The sequence below is a fragment of the Alligator sinensis genome, unplaced genomic scaffold (genome assembly GCF_000455745.1).
Source record: "Alligator sinensis unplaced genomic scaffold, ASM45574v1 scaffold1018_1, whole genome shotgun sequence".
Classification (NCBI taxonomy): Eukaryota; Metazoa; Chordata; order Crocodylia; family Alligatoridae; genus Alligator; species Alligator sinensis.
In genome coordinates this window covers 2616887-2632681 of record NW_005842038.1, presented here as the reverse complement: position 1 = coordinate 2632681, position 15795 = coordinate 2616887, and the positions used below count along the sequence as shown (strand labels likewise).

Sequence of the window (15795 nt, the reverse complement as noted above, 5' to 3'; positions counted from 1 at the left end):
TGCCATAAATCCAATATCTATATTTAGTCTGTATTTTTTTGTATCCAGTAGATTTATGAAGTGAAGTTTGTAGGCTTGTCTACAAAAGATGTTTTGTAAATTCCCTTTGAGGACTAGAACTGAGAGATTGGAGAGAGAGCGGTTGTTTATGAGAAGTGTGCACCCAAAGGTAATTGGATAATTTGGTATTTTTTTCGGTGTGTGTTGTTGTTTGGTTTCTCCTACATATTTTCCATCAGGGCATTTAGTGCACTGGATGAGATATATTAAACTTCTGGAGGTGCAGGTGTAAGATCCAGGAATGGTGATGGTTCTGTTGTGGGATGTTGTTATTGTGGGAGTGGTGGAGATTTCTTTAAGAATTGGGTCTTCTAGTATGGCTTGCAATTGTTTGAGGACTTCCTGTATAGGTTCCAGGGGGGGATGATATGTCATAACTAATGGTGTGCAATTTGTGGGGTTTTTTTCTTTTTGTACTGCAGCAATTCTTCACATTCATTATGATGCTTTATCTCCCTTAGCTTCCCTGGTTTGGGTGTGACCTCCAATCCCAGATTGTTAAAAAATCAACAAGGCTGTTCAGATCCTTGTAGATGGATGTCTCTTCTGGTTTTACTGTCTCTTAACCCCTTCTTCCCTCCTTCTTCCTGTTAGGAAGAAGACATGTTAGTCGGGGCAACTGAGGCATGCATCCTTTTTAAATGTGTTCATGTAGCATTGTAGAAATAGTATTTGAAAAATTGCCCGTGTTCACAAGCTCTGCCATGCGTTTTTACTGTGTTTGATCATTCTTAATATTGTCAGTAGTTGACAGAGGCCACACTTCTCAAAACCTATTCCTAAAGTGTTGTTGAGACACAGCATAAGAGATACATCATCGTCATGTTTTACATTCATTTTTAAAAGGGAATGGAAACTCCAATTAACATACAGACTTTTTATTTTGTTGTAATGGCTTCTTTATATTGATACATGTTGCCAACATGCTTTGATAACCAAAATAGTGGTTATGAAAATAGTGTATGATGATAATAGAAATATAACTGAGTTTCATGTCTAAAACTTGGGCATAAATTTGAAATTATCAATTGGTTTACTGGATGCAAAAAAAAAAAAAGGTTAGCTGGAATGACAAGTCAATGATTTGGACTGTAAATCTCCATTTTTGTTGGTTTTAAAGATTTTTATCTTGATTGTCCTCCCATGCAGGGTCAGCTTTACCTGCTGGTGACAGACCAGGGGTTTCTTACAGAAGAAAAAGTTGTTTGGGAAAGTTTACACAACGTAGATGGTGATGGGAATTTCTGTGATTCTGAATTTCACCTTCGGCCTCCATCAGACCCAGAAACTGTATACAGAGGGCAGCAAGATCAAATAGATCAGGTAAATCTATTGTGTATTTCCAGTTCTTTGTGACTTAAATAGCTAAAGAGAGACTGGTGTACCAATGATGTCAAAGGAAGCATTACAATTAATTTCAGCTGGAGCAGTTGAAACTCAGTAATCTAGATCCTGAGTGACTTGAAAATCCCATTTAGTATCTTAAAAGCATGGGTCATCATCAGGGATCCAGGTTTTCCATTTGCTGCGGAAAACCATGGATTTCCCCCCTTTAAAGGAAAAAACTGCAGGAAACCATGGTTTCCCCTTGTAGGCTGGCAAAGTTCCAGCCTGCAAGGGGCTGCAGGAAGCAATCAGACAGGGGGTGCCATGTGTAGGGGCAAGGGATGGGGGAAAGGGGCACAGGCCACATAGTGGAGGGGAGGGGGCACAGGTGGCCACATGTCCCTAGAGATTTCTGCACCCACAGTAGGGCACAGGGCTGCAGTGGGGATGGACCAGCTCTGGAGGAGTCACCTCCATGGCCCAGCAGGCAGGACCTGGTACAGGAGGGAATGCTGCAACTCCATGACCACCAAGCTGAGGCGCCCCCTGCCTGCCCAGCAGCAACAGGGGCACAACTCTGTGCTGCTGCCACTGCCATGGCTGCACATACCGTGTGGCAGGGTGCTCCCTTCAGCACCAGGCCCCCTGCTGGGCCAGACAAATGGCTCCTGCCCAGAACTGGTCCAGTGGGCTGCAGCCACCTGTCATGCTGTGGGAGCAGAAATCTTGGGGAGCATGTGCCTCCCCCGCTGCATCGCCTTGGCCCCCCCCGCCTCCTCTGCCATGTCACCTGTGCCCTCTCCACCCACTCCCTTCCTCACACATTGGAGGGGCTGGGGGTTGAAAGTTGAAGGGGGAGCTGTGGCTCGGGAGTAAGGGGCAGGGTACCAGCATGTTCAGGGGCAGGGCACCAGCAGTATCAGGGCTGCTCAGTGCCACAAAACAGCAGTGCGGGGGCAGCCACAGCTGGACCTGCATCCTGGTGAGAGAATTGGGCAGGGGAAGCTCTGATTTTCCATGAGAAAAAAACAGAAATCAAACGCCAAAATTTATAAGTGTTATCAAATGTATTTTATTATAATGATTGATGCACTGATAGGCTTCCAAATTGCTTTAAAAATGTAAAATATATCAATAAAACAAAGTGTTCAAATGATACATATATATATTAGTGGTATTTCATTTTAATCATGGAGATAATAGGTCAATACAGCCCATCAGAATAAGATCTGTGATAATGCCCAGTGCAGTCAGTCCCCCTCAGCGCCAACTATTTTTCAAGTCATGCTGAGCCACTACATTGCATACATTTTGACTTCTTCACTCTCACAGCTGAGCTGTGCCTCTTTTTCCCCAATTCCAATTATTTCTGTTTCTTCACCAGCCTTAAATGCCTAACAAACCTCACCAAACAGTTCACCCCAAGTCCCTCTGTTGTCCCCCTCTCTCAGCATGTCTCATATGATTAGTGTGGCCCTGCCCTCCATGCGGTGGAGCCAGACTAGGTTCCCCTGCACCTCACCTGCATATACATTTTTGGACTATCCCAGGACTCATGACAAGAACACCAATCATGAATGTGAAGCTAATTAGCACATAGGGATATCTGGAGTACACATACATAGTGGGGATATCTGGAGTACATACACATACTGAGCAGTGGTGAACTGTGGGGTCACCATGGCTTGAAATGTCATTGACTCTGCTGAGGCCCACCCAGTGAACTGTAGGGCAAACCATGAGTCTTTTGGTTTTGGACTAATATCATGACTGGCTTGTGTTCGTGCTGACAAATGGACAACCATGGCTCGTGGACCTACCCTGGTTCTATGAGACCCGAAACAAGCTTTGCAGCATGTACGGTCTACAGAACGCAGGCCCCGCATCTGTGATTAATCACAAGATGTAGGAGGTAGTGAGAACCAAAGATACCACGTTGCCCGTGGACCTGCTCCCGGGTGATGCTTGTCAAGCTGCGTGGGAACGCATCTTCCACAAGGACCTGTGTAAAGATCAGAGTTCTGAACTGGCTGGTAACCCAGTGAGCCCCCGCAGCGAGGGCTGGGAGACCTAGAGCGGGGCAGCCAGAGCAACCCAACTGTCCACAGGCAACCTGTCAGGGAGCCACAGAGACTATCAATCACCTTCTATGGCTCTGCACGTATGCCAAGGAAGTGTGGAGAAAGGTAAAGCAGCTCCATGAAGTGGTGATGGGTTGAACAGTTGTCGAGAAAGGTGGCACTGTGTGGGCACCTGACCAAACACCAGGGGAGCCCAGTGGCCTGTTTCGATCAGTTCATGTCCTGTGTCAGAAGTGCCCTGTGGAAGTCCAAAAACCTCCTGATGTATAGACACGTGAACCTAGAGGTGGTAGACTGTGTTAAGACGGCTCTGAGTGAATTCCAGTTCTACTACCAGAAATCAGTAACAGGGGATGGTGAGGACACAGCCAAATCCATCTGGCAATGACACTTGGCATAGTTTCTTCCAAGCACCCCCCCAGTGGTGAAATGGACAATAACAGTAAAGAGGGCGACGAGACAACTGGATCTGGAGGTAGCAAGGAGGACAGCAGCAGTGACAGCAGGAGCTGATTTTCCAGTTGGAGCGACAGTGATAACAGATGAACTGATACTTGGAACCCAATAACAGGGGTGTGGACTGTGGGACTGTGTTCAGGGTAGGGAGGCTGGCAGGCATTTTGCATGGAAGCGCAGGTCCGCGGGTGCGTATATTGTAACAGGTTTATGGGTTTTGTTGGGTGAGTTAAGGCATGGGAAGAAAAGTGTACTAGAAGAGGTGTGTGTGTATAATTTGTAGAGAGAGAGAGAGATGTATATATTTCCTCTGTGTGTGTGTGTGACTTGTATCAATTTAGTTAGTCTACAAGGTGAAATCTATCTTGCCAACTGCTTGACTTCAAATTAACATGGCTAACTATGTCTTGCTATACAACAATATTCAGAAATCTTAAAGGAACTGTACATATTCCTAGCATAACTTGTTTGTTGATTTGCTTCCGATTCAAAGTTTAGTGAGCTCTTTCCAGTGGCTTTGCAACCTAAGAAACCATCCAGTAAGCATAATGGTCTTGCTTCAGTGACTTATGACTTTCATATACAGCAGAAGAGTATTGACTAATGGTGAGTTCATTTCTTAGGACTATCTGATGGCATTGTCTTTACAACAAGAGCAGCAGAGCCAAGAAATCAATTGGGAAGAGATCCCTGAAGGAATCAGTGATCTTGAGCTAGCCAAGAAACTTCAGGAAGAGGAGGATAGGCGAGCCTCTCAATACTATCAGGAACAAGAACAAGCAGCTGCAGCTCAGGTCCAGGTGAGCATATATACTCCATGGTTACAAAATACAAATACTAGCTTAATTTATTTTGTGCAATTTCATTAAGACTTTTTACTGCTGTCTGAGCTTAGTTCACCCATACGAAATTTCTATTAGCATGAAAGAGAATCTGATTATGCATATCAGTTTCTTTTCATTGCATGTTATATGACTGTTCTGTGGAAAACATCTATACTAACTTTGTTCTGAAATTGCTCCAGTCTGATCTAGGCAGGCAAGATTATTTGGGTAGATGTGATATTTTTAGGGGTGCACTGATGGAGATTTTGGGGACCGACACAGATAGCCGATTTTTAAGGAGGCATGTTGGCCGATACCGATCTGATTTTTGATACAGCTGCGTGCTGCTGGTAAATCTGTTGTGATGAAGCAGGGAGAGAAGGGGCATGGGGGGAGTAGATGAATGCCCCCCACAGTGAGGGAGGGAGTGGGGCTGGAGTACCCACCTGGGCAGCGCCCAGGCACAGGACAGAGCCATCCAGGGGGCACGGGGAGGGAGGAAGAGCAGCTCCCACCACTCTTTGCACCCCAGGAGGACAGTGGGGGCAGTGGGGCATGTACCACTGAATCTGGGTGGGGTGGGCTGTAGCTGTGGGCTGGGGCTGGGGGCCATGCTGGACTCTTCCCAGCGGTGGGGACTGGGCCACACTGTGCTTGGGACAGGTGGTGGCAGCACTGGGAAGGGGCTATGGCGGGGAGGGGCTGCAGCCACCCCAAATTTTGCTGTAGCCCCCCCAGTAGTCCCCTTGCAGTGCCACTGCCATCCACCCCAAACGCAGCATGGCTCGGCCCAGCCTCACTGTGGCACTGCCACCACACTGCCTCGCCCAGATCCAGGGGCCCATGCCTTCCCCCCCAATGCCCTCCCAGGGTGCATGCAGCGGTGGTAGCTGCCCCACACCTTCCCATGCTCCCTGGATGAGCCATGGCTCCATCCCGTGCCCCGCCCCGGCTGGGCAGCACCTACCCCAGTCCCACTCCCTCCCTCACTGCAAGGAGCATTGATCTGCCCCTTCCCTCCCCTTCCACCACAACAGACTTACCAGCTGCACACAGCTCTCCAAGCTGCCAGGCTGTGCTCCCCACCCACTATGTGCTATGCCGTGGCTGCACACATACCTGGGCGTTTATCGGCCAAATTATCGGTCACAACAGGCCAATTTCTGATATAGTCAATTTTCTTTATATTGGTGCCAATCTAATATTTGACCGATATATTGGTGCACCTCTAATATCTTTTATTAGTCCAACTGAGTAGTTTAAAAAAGTTCTTTGCAAGGTTTTGGGCACAAGCACACTTCTTCAGGCATACGGAGTTTCTGCTGTTCTCCAAAGAATGAAAGAAGCTAAAAGTGTGACAAAATGTCAGTGAGAATGTAAATGGAAATTAGGAAGAACAAAGGGTAGGGAAGGGGTGGGGGAGGAAGGAAACAAGGAGGAAATAATGCCAAAGATAAGGGAGACTGTACTGTAGTTGAGTTCTCCAAAGTAGAAAAAAGGCAGTCTGTGAAAAAGTAAATGACTGAAAATTAGGAAGACAAAAGGGTAGGAAAGAAGTGGGGGGAAGAAAAGTGTAAAAGGTAAGGTCAGGCAAGTACTTGGTGAATCAGATGTCAGGCAGGGTATAATGTGTCATAAAACCAATGTCTATATTGAGTCCATGACTTTTTGTATCCAGTAGATTTGTGAAGTGCAGTTTGTAGGCCAGGGGTGGGCAATTATTTTGGGCGGAGGGCTGCTTACACAGTTTTGGCAGGCTGTTGAGGGCTGCATGGGGAGTCCCACCCCTTGACAGGTGCCCCGCCCCCGGTCACCATCTTGGGACCAGTGTCTCAATGTCTTTGATCCCAAGACATTGGGACATTAGTTCCATGTCCCAGGGCCAGCACTGGTGGGGCCCAAAGCGGGTACAGGCTGGCAGGGGTCTGTGGAGCCAGGCTGGGCTGCACCAGCAGGGAGACGGGGGAGCTGGCCTGGCTCCATAGAGCCCCTGCCAGCTGGGACCCTGCGCTCCTGCCACCCTGCTCTGGGCCCCACCGGCACTGGCCCTGGGACACTGGTGTGAGCCCTGTGCTCCCACTGGCTCCCCACCCACTCACTCCCAGTGTCCCCCAGCCCTGCGGTATAGCCCTGCGGTACAGGCATTTTTGACAGGAACCAAGGGCGGAGAAATATGAGTTTTCTAAATTTTTAGGGGCCCCGTGGACTGGACAGAATGGCCTCGTGGGCCAGATCCAGCCCGTGGGCCATATTTTGTCCACCCCTGTCATAGACTCATCTACGAAAGGTGTTTTGTAAGTTCGCTTTGAGGATTAGAACTGTACCCTTTGAACCCTGTGCAGCAAGTGATGCTTGCATAACAAACTTCAGATAAAATCGTTATAAATATGAGAATTCGCATGTTAATCCCAGTTTGTCAAGTAAATAAATTAATCCATGCCACTAATGGCTAGGCTTTTAAATAATTATTTTACAAGACTTTTAAATGGGGACACTAGGATAATTTGGGTTATAGGAAGCTGTATTTAGAAGAAAGTAGTAGCATGCAGTTTTCATTGATATTCTGGGGAAGAATAAAAAGCTCATCAAGAAATATTTTTGAGATGATAAAGCAATCTTATAATGAAATCTGAGAGCTATGTTCTGTGTTTTTCTACTAAGGAGCTTTTAGGTCTTAATTAGTGTTGGTAAATATAGCAGAATGAACTTTAACCTCTTTTTCCACTCTGAAGTCATGACTGGAAATATTGCTGAATAAAATCTTGCATGTCTCAGAGGGTCACTTAAGCCTGTTTTCAGGTGCATATGACTCTGTATTAGGACTGTCAATTAATCGCCGTTAACGTGCACGATTAATGCAAGAACGAATTCCGCACGTGGTTTTGGAGTCGCTTCCCTGCCCCACTACCATCACCACTGCTTCCAGGGTGCCCAGCGAGGCAGCAGTGGCAGTACAGACAAACTGTAGGGCAGCCTGGGCACGGGCTTTGGATGACTGTAGCAGAAAGTGGCGAGAGGGGGGTTGCACCCACCCACAACCCCCATCCAGGGCCCTGAGCAGCCAGGCTGGCAGCACTGGGGATTCAGGGAAGGCAGCGCTAAGCCACGGCAGGGATGCCTGGCACCCTCGGGCCCCATGGCTCAGATTCGGGGCAAGTCAGGACCGCCTGGGAGCTCCAGCATGAGTCACCTCCGGGCCCGCAGCGCCCTGCACCCCCACCAAGGTAGCAGCTGCCAGCAGGTGGGGGTGGGATTCCCACAGAGCCCCTGGCCCATGCTGTGCCACACACCCAGCCCCATGCCAACAAAGCCTGAGCCGCACCCATTGCCAGACAAAGCCCCTGCTCTCCTCCCTGTGCCTCCCAGGCTCCTGCCAGGACCTGCATGGAGCAACCAAACCTGCCAGGTCCCGGTGGGAGCCCAGGTGGCACAAAGAGAGCAGCAGCTCTACCTGACTTGGGCTCTTTCGGTGCTGGGCTGGGGCCGAGTATGCAGCGCAGCGCAGCGCAGCGCAGCGCAGCCTGGCATGGGCTGGGGGCTGGGGGAGGTGGCTCCACAGGAATCCCACCTCCTGGCAGCAGCTGCTTCTGTGGAGGTGCAGGGCATGAGGCCACTGATGCTGCCATTCCTGGGGGCCCAGACTAGGGATGCATGGGGACCCACAGGCTGTGGCCCATGCCGGAGCTCCCATGTGGTCCTGACCTGCCGTAAGCCTGAGCCGTGGGGCCTGAGGGTGCCAGGCAGCCCTGCTGTGGTGGCTCTGTGTGGGCTTCAGGAAGCTGCAGCAAGAAGTGGGGGGCACACCCACCCGCAATCCCCATCCAGGGCCCCGAGCAGCCAAGCTGGCAGTGCTGGAGGCTTGAGAAAGGCAGTGCTGTGCCACAGTGGGGTTGCCTGGCATCCTCGGGCCTGGGGCAGATCGGGACAGCCTGGGATCTGCTGAGCAAGTAAATGGGGACGTTCAGGCCAGGGCTGGGGCTGGGGCCAGAGCAGCTTCCCTCAGCCAAGGCTGCTTGCAACCACTGCTGCTGGGACAAGGGCAGGGTGAGCCCACCACTGCTGGGGCCATGCTTGGGCGGAGGGCCCATCCCGGATCTGGGACAGCTCTGCGGAGACCCTGCTAAGATTGGGCATCCTGCCACGGCATGCAGGGGTCCCCCCTCCCTGGGCTCCAAAACCCACACCCACAGATCTCCAAACCTTCACAAATTCACCTCCCCTCCCCTCCCCCCCCACACCCAAGCATAGAAAGTACCTGCATAATTTTGCATAATTTTGAATTTTTAGCTGTGCTATTAAATTAGCGATTAATTGAGATTAACTTTTTGAATTGCACAACTAATCGCAGTTGATTTTTTTAAATAATTTGACTGCCCTACTTTGTATATTATGTCTTAAACTAACATGACCAAAAAAAAAAATCTGTAGCTGCATACCTCTGAACCTTGTTGATCCAGTCGCTATTTAGCCCAGTAAGTCCTCTTATTTATGTTTATTTTCCAGTATGAGTTACTTTCCTAGATGCAGTAAATGCAGATAGTTTTCCTGTGTCAATGATTCATTAACAAGTGAAAAAAGTCTAGCTCAAAACAAGAGGCAGACAAGGTTCTTTGGGTGAATCTGATATCTTTTATTAGTCCAACTTAAATAGTTGGAGAACAATTTTTAAGCAAGTTTTCGGGTTCAAAAACCCTTCATCAGGCTAAGGAAATTTCAGCAGTTGGCGTGTGCTCTTCACATCAACTGCTGAAACTTCCTTAGCCTGACGAAGGGTTTTTGAACCTGAAAGCTTGCTTATAGTTGGAGAACAATTTTTTTAAGTTGGCCTAATAAAAGATATCAGATTCACCCAAAGAACCTTGTCTGCCTATGTCCTTAGACCAACACGGCTACAACCTACACCCCTACCTCAAAATAATTCATTAGCTTGTAGGATTGACAGATGACAGAACATTCAAAATTCACTGAAGGTCTTTTAGTTTGAAAGAAAAAAAAATGCTAAAGAAAAACACATTTTATAGAATCATAAAATGGGTTTAGAATAAGATACCTCAAAATGTGATATAGTCTTCCCCCTTCACCCCGCCTACTCAAATTTTAGATTATCCTGTTTCAAACGTGCTTAAACCATCTCAGCCAAAAACTTAACCTTCAGGAATGAAGACTTTACAACATCTCTAGTTGGTATACTTTGTTTAACCACTCCTATAGTTAGAAAGTTCTTCCTACGGTCTAACATGAATTTCCCTTGTAGTTTAAGAAAGTTTCTTTTTTTGCCCTGTCCCATTTGGACACAAAATAATCCATAATCATCCTTTTCATAAAAGTAGGTGTTATATTTGAAGACTGTTATGAGTCTTTTCTTCTCCAGACTAAGGATCCCCAGTTCTTCCAATCTGTTATCTGTACTGTGTCTTTTTGATCTCTAATCATTTTTATTACTTTCCAAAACTGGGCACCATAACACAGGGGAGGCTTCACCAGTACTCAGTAGAATGGAAGAACTGCATCTGGTGACTGCATTAGATGCCTTTCCTGATTTCCCCTTTTACCGTAACCCAGAAGTTTTGAACAAATCTACTGCCCACTTCATTCTGTAGCTCAGAACAAGGCAATACTGCCTCCTTTTTCTCATGCCTGCCCTTCCAGAACAAGATCTATCCATCCAGGAAAATGTTCCAATCATGTGAACCATGCCACTTGTCTGTTATGCCAGTAATGTCATCATTTTGTGTGTGTACTATGATTTCTAATTCTTCCTGACTTATTTTCCACTTTTCTTGTATTAGTATGTAAACATCTTGGGTTGCTGTGCGTAATTCCTTTTTACAGCCTTGATTCCTTTTCTGAAAACTCTGTATTGTTTTCCTGCTCTTGGCCTTTGCCCCTCAGTCATCTTACTCTTTTATCAAAGGGCTTTTGTCTCCATGCCCCACTGACCCTAGTTTGAAGCTATTCTTGTTTGATTAAGGAGCCAAGATGCAAAAATATTCTGTCCTCTCTCCATTATTTCAGCATAAATAATTTTGAGGTAATTTATGATAGCTGCTTTAAGTACTTAGTGTTGGGCTTTTCACACCGCAGATTTTATTCTATTTTTAGCCAACTTAGGTATCCACCATGCCTCTGCATAATTTCTAAATATCCAAATATGGGACTTATGGGAATTTGTACTTTTGCATAAAATTACATAAATCGATTCTTTTTGTCATTTTGCATCAAAATGTCATATTAAAAGTAGATGGGAATAGATTTTTTTTCTCCTTGGGCGGTTTGGTAAGGGAAATAATTAGGTTTAAAACAGCACAAAATACAGGTTTAATGCCTGCTTTTGATGGCTGTTTCTCTTCTCATCCTTTCACCAGAGCAACAAATTTAAGTTTATCCCTTTTGTTTTTTGGCAGGGGGGAAGGTTATTCTTTGCAATATTTGTGAATTTAAACTATCATTCTTGTAGCAGGTACAAGGAGCAGCTTCTCCAGCAAGCGGAAGACAATCTGGGAGCAGTGAACGCAAACGAAAAGAACCTCGGGAGAAGGAGAAGGAGAAAGAGAAGGAGAAAGAAAAAGAAAAGAACAGTTGTGTCATTTTGTAACAGGAGATGGATTGTTGCCTGGAGCCAAGTGCACGTCCTCAGAAAAAAGAACAAGGAATAAAAAGGAAGATAAACCCGTTACATGCCGCCTGTGCCTGATTATCCCCATGGATTTTGTTCCTGCTTAAGGAGAGGATGGGTGACCACTTTGTTACAATCGTACAGACTTTTGTCAAAGTCCTAGTGCACGCTCGTCGAGATGAAATTCCAAACCACAATCGGATGCGGCTGTGCTTTGAGTCAGTCATGAGAATATTGCACCTTGTAGCTGAACACACATCACAGCAAGTTTTGTGTCATAGTGACATGCATTATTCATAATATCAGTTAGTAAGCTATTTCATCTTTTACTCGACAGAAAGGAAGTAATATGTTTTGTGTCAGATTTCTTCCTGAAGTCTTTACATCAGCACAACAGAATCATGGTTCTTTTCATGGTATGAAATATAACTTAGACTGGGTATTAATGGCACTAGAGCCCAATGAGCTTCCCAGCACACTGCCTCCTCAACATGCCCAGATTCCTCGTGTTCAGGTTCTGGTGTCCCACGTGCATTCTTTTTCCCAGGATTACACTGGTTAGTGCTGTCATTGCACCATCCAGCCAGCTTTACTTTTGCCCTATTAGTGGTTTGTCAAATGTCTTACTGAAAATTGCGTGTTACAGAAAACCGGAGCATCTATTGATAAGCAAGATAAATCTTTATTATTACTTCTCTCGCAGTTAAAAACTGGGTATTGTAACTCAGAACTTATCAGGGTTGAACAAATGATTTTATAGTTTCTTTTCTTTAGAATTTTCTCTTATAGGTAAACTGGACCAGAGAAATTGTTCTTATTTATTGACCTCTTCATGTGGTAGGTGATATGTGGAAGGAAACTAAAAGTCTATAATAATCCTTCTCCTATGTAGAAATGCAGAATTAAAATAACTAACTTAATATCTGCCTTTTTCCAGAAGTACCTTGAACCTTAAGATGATATTAACATGTTCACTTGTACATTTAAGCAGGTGTACTGTACACAAATACCTTTTTTTTTTTTTTTTTTTTTTAAATCATGTATCTGTAAAAAGCACACTTTTGCAGGGTCAGAGAGAGGTTAAATTGCTCTCTAGGATTGTTTGGAAAGTCTCACAGGTGTAGTATCACTTTGTTTTTTAAATCACTAATCTAAAGTTTTGGGAAATGTCTGTAGAAATAACCAGATTTTCTAATTTATGGGAACCAAATAAACACATTGCATCTTGTAGAATTTATAGGATACAGAAACAAAATATTTGCTGAATTTTATTATGAGGGAACCACAAATCCTCCTCCATTTCAATAGGGGAAGTCAGTAATAATTACTTTATTGCTGATCCTTTTGATAAACTTTATATTTAGCAATTTGTAGATACTTTAAAAAGGGCTGCTTGTGCTGGAAAAGTCCTGATTCGCACACTGTCTGGGTAAGTGCATTCGCATAATTGAGTCTGGAACGGCTTAAAGCAGCCAGCTGGAACATGACATTCCTATTTTTGGATGTAAGATGTCTGTCGGGTGCAATTTTTAAAAAGTCTTGATTTGAAACATAGATTTATGGGTAAAGAACTGCTTTAAAGTTTTTTTTTTTCAAACAGTATTGCCATCCTGATCAGAACCAGTCATCACACAAATCTGTTACATACTAAAATAAAAAAGTAGACTGATATAAAGTAGGATTATTTATTACAATAACTGTATGGACAGTCTGGATTACTTTTTTCCTCAGCTTTTTCTTTCTATCCTTTTGTTACACTTTGTTACTACATTCTTTTTATTATACTGAAGTGATGAATGGTTAAAGAAGGTCTTTGTTGGACATTAAATCTCAGATACAGAAATTTCTTGGCAATTATAGATGGAACTATACTTGGTTATTAATACCTAGATGTACACAGCTAAAATAACAATCTGTGTCAAACAGTTGACTTCATTTCTTTTGCTGAAATGAACCATTTCTTTAAATAAATTTATATTAATATTAGGATGAACATAAGCTTACTAGATCTGCTTTTCTTTACACTGAATGGAAGATATCAACGTTGTATTATATTGGAGCAACAAAGGCACCAAACGAGAATGTTGTTTAAAAAGCAATGTGTTAGTGAAGGGATTTTTCCCATACTTGTGTATATCCATTTATTTATTGCCCTTGACAAATAAACGTGTCAACTTTAAGCTTTGTTAATTAATTATTTTCGGTAACAATACTGTCGTTTTGCATTCCCAACTAAAATTAATTTGGCATTACAGCTATCAAGTTCAGTAAACCATAGTTAATTGATATATGGGATAATTACCAGTTTTCCATCTTTCCCATATGATCAACTCCTGTTTATTGGAAGAGTCACTATTATTTGCATTCCCCTTGGAGTGGTGAATTAACTGGAGTTTACTGTAAATAATTTTGTAAACTTAAGTCACAGAATAATTAACTGTATTTACTAGTAGTACCAGAAAAGTTTGTGTAGCACTTCCACTTCGTGTCCCACTGACTCTCCTGAAACATAATGTACTATGGTAATATTGTCTTATTTGGTTACAGTGGAAGAAAACAAATGAAATAAGAATGTCTGTTTAAAAAGTAAGTTTTCTAGAGAATTTGGTTTCTCCTCAATAAAGATTTTATCAATTTCAGAACTATTCAGGTTTGATAGTGTTGAATGTGTTTATTAAGTAAATGAAAAGCTACAGTTCTGAGAGAGATTAAATATTAAGGCTTTTACTGCTAGGATGCGACCTAAATCATAGAATCACGGGAGAAACAAGACTGAAGGATCATCTAGTCCAGCACCCTGCTCAAGGGAGGGGTCTTCCTTGTCTAAACCATCTCAGACAAATATTTGTCTAACCTACACTTAACTTCCAATGATGGTGATTCCATGACCTTCCTAGGTAATCTGTTCAATTCTTAACTACCCTCATCATTAAAACGTGTTTTTAATATCTAGTCTAAATCCCCCTTGCTGTAATTTAAGATCTTTACTTTCTGTACGGTGTAGACATTCAGAACAATTGTCACCATCTTCTTTATAGTAACTTTTTTGTATTTGAAGCCTGCTATCAAATCTACTCAGTCTTCTCTAAATAATCCCACTTCTTCTGATCTGTCCTTTTTATGTCATGTGTCCAGATCTCCAGGTAAATTGCAGTGAGATTCATCTTCAGAGATGAGAAGGAATCTTGGCAGCTTTGAGTGAGGGTTTGCTAGTTTGAGTTCTGTGGTCTGGGTTTTCTTGCCATCTTGCAGTATTGTTTTGGGCAGTGATGTTCAGATTCAGCATCTGGAAACAACTGTTAACAAGGCAAAGGCTCTATCCCAGGTGGAAAGCCTAAGGAAGCAAGAAACATTGAATCATAGAAAATTGGGGTTGGAAGGGACCTCAAGAGTCCATTTAGTCCAACCTCCTGGTCAAAGCAGGACCATCCCTAACTAGATCATCCCAGTCAAGGCTTTGTCTAGCCAGATCTTAAAAACCTCCAAGGATGGAGAGTCCTTTACCTCTCTGGGTAACTTGTTCCAGTGTTTTACTACGCTCAGTGAGAAAATTCTTCCTAATATCTAACCTAAACCTCCCTTGCTGCAACTTGGGACCGTTGCTCCTTGTTCTGTCATCTGCCACCACTGAAAACAGTCTGGCTCCAGCCTCTTTTGAATTCCCCTTTGGTAGTTGAAGGCTGTTATTAAATCCCCCCTCAGTCTTCTCTTCTCTAGACTAAAAAAGCCCAGTTCCCTCAGCCTCTTCTCATAAGTCATGTGCCCCAGCCCCAAAACCATTTTTGTTGCCCTCCACTGGACTCTCTCCCATTTGTCCACATCCTTTCTGTAGTGGGGGGTCCAAAACTGAACACAGTACTCCAGGCTTCCCTTGACCTGCTGGCAACCCTCCTACCAAAGGAGCCCAGTATGCTGTTAGCCTTCTTGGCAACAAGGGCACACTGCTGGCTCATATTCAGCCATTGTTCACTGTAACCCCCAGGCCCAATCCTCCAGTTGTCTAGGTCACTCTGAATCCCAGCCCTACCCTCCAGCGTATCTACTGCTCCCCCCAGCTTGGTGTCATCTGCAAACCTGCTGAGGATGCGCTCTATGCCATCCTCCAGGTAGTTGATGACTTGCTTCTCTTTTTCCAAGCAGAAAATCCACTCAGACTCCAGACAGTCTCTAGTGTTAACTTAGTTTGGTGGCCTTAATTTAATTTCCTAGAGCAAATTCCTGCATCACAACTCCTGCCCCCTTCAAAATTGATATGTTTAGCTTTAATAAATCCAAAGATTGAATAGACACTTAGATGGAACTGCTCTGACCTGTAATGATGGGTCTTGTAATTAATGTTAAGATGTATTTATGAAAACTGATGCTTACATTTCTGACTACTTTACTGTATCTGCTCTCTTCTTCAGTGCTATTAATCTGACTTCTTTCTACA

At 44.4% G+C, this 15795-nt stretch overlaps 1 protein-coding gene across 5 annotated transcripts in view; it reads left to right on the top strand.

Annotated features, from left to right (window-relative positions):
- MINDY2 (MINDY lysine 48 deubiquitinase 2) overlaps positions 1–13543 on the top strand; it is a 64874-nt gene extending 51331 nt beyond the window's left edge. For 3 of the 5 annotated variants that reach the window (XM_006022492.3, XM_025202830.1, XM_025202831.1), the window contains 3 exons: positions 1210–1383; positions 4547–4723; positions 11205–13543. In XM_006022492.3, coding sequence (XP_006022554.1) covers positions 1210–1383; positions 4547–4723; positions 11205–11342 — 489 coding nt within the window. In that variant the 3' untranslated portion in view covers positions 11343–13543. The remainder of the gene's footprint in view (positions 1–1209; positions 1384–4546; positions 4724–11204) is intronic. The other 2 variants (XM_014519392.2, XM_014519393.2) reach the window with 2 other exon arrangements.
- Positions 13544–15795: the final 2252 nt, after the last annotated feature.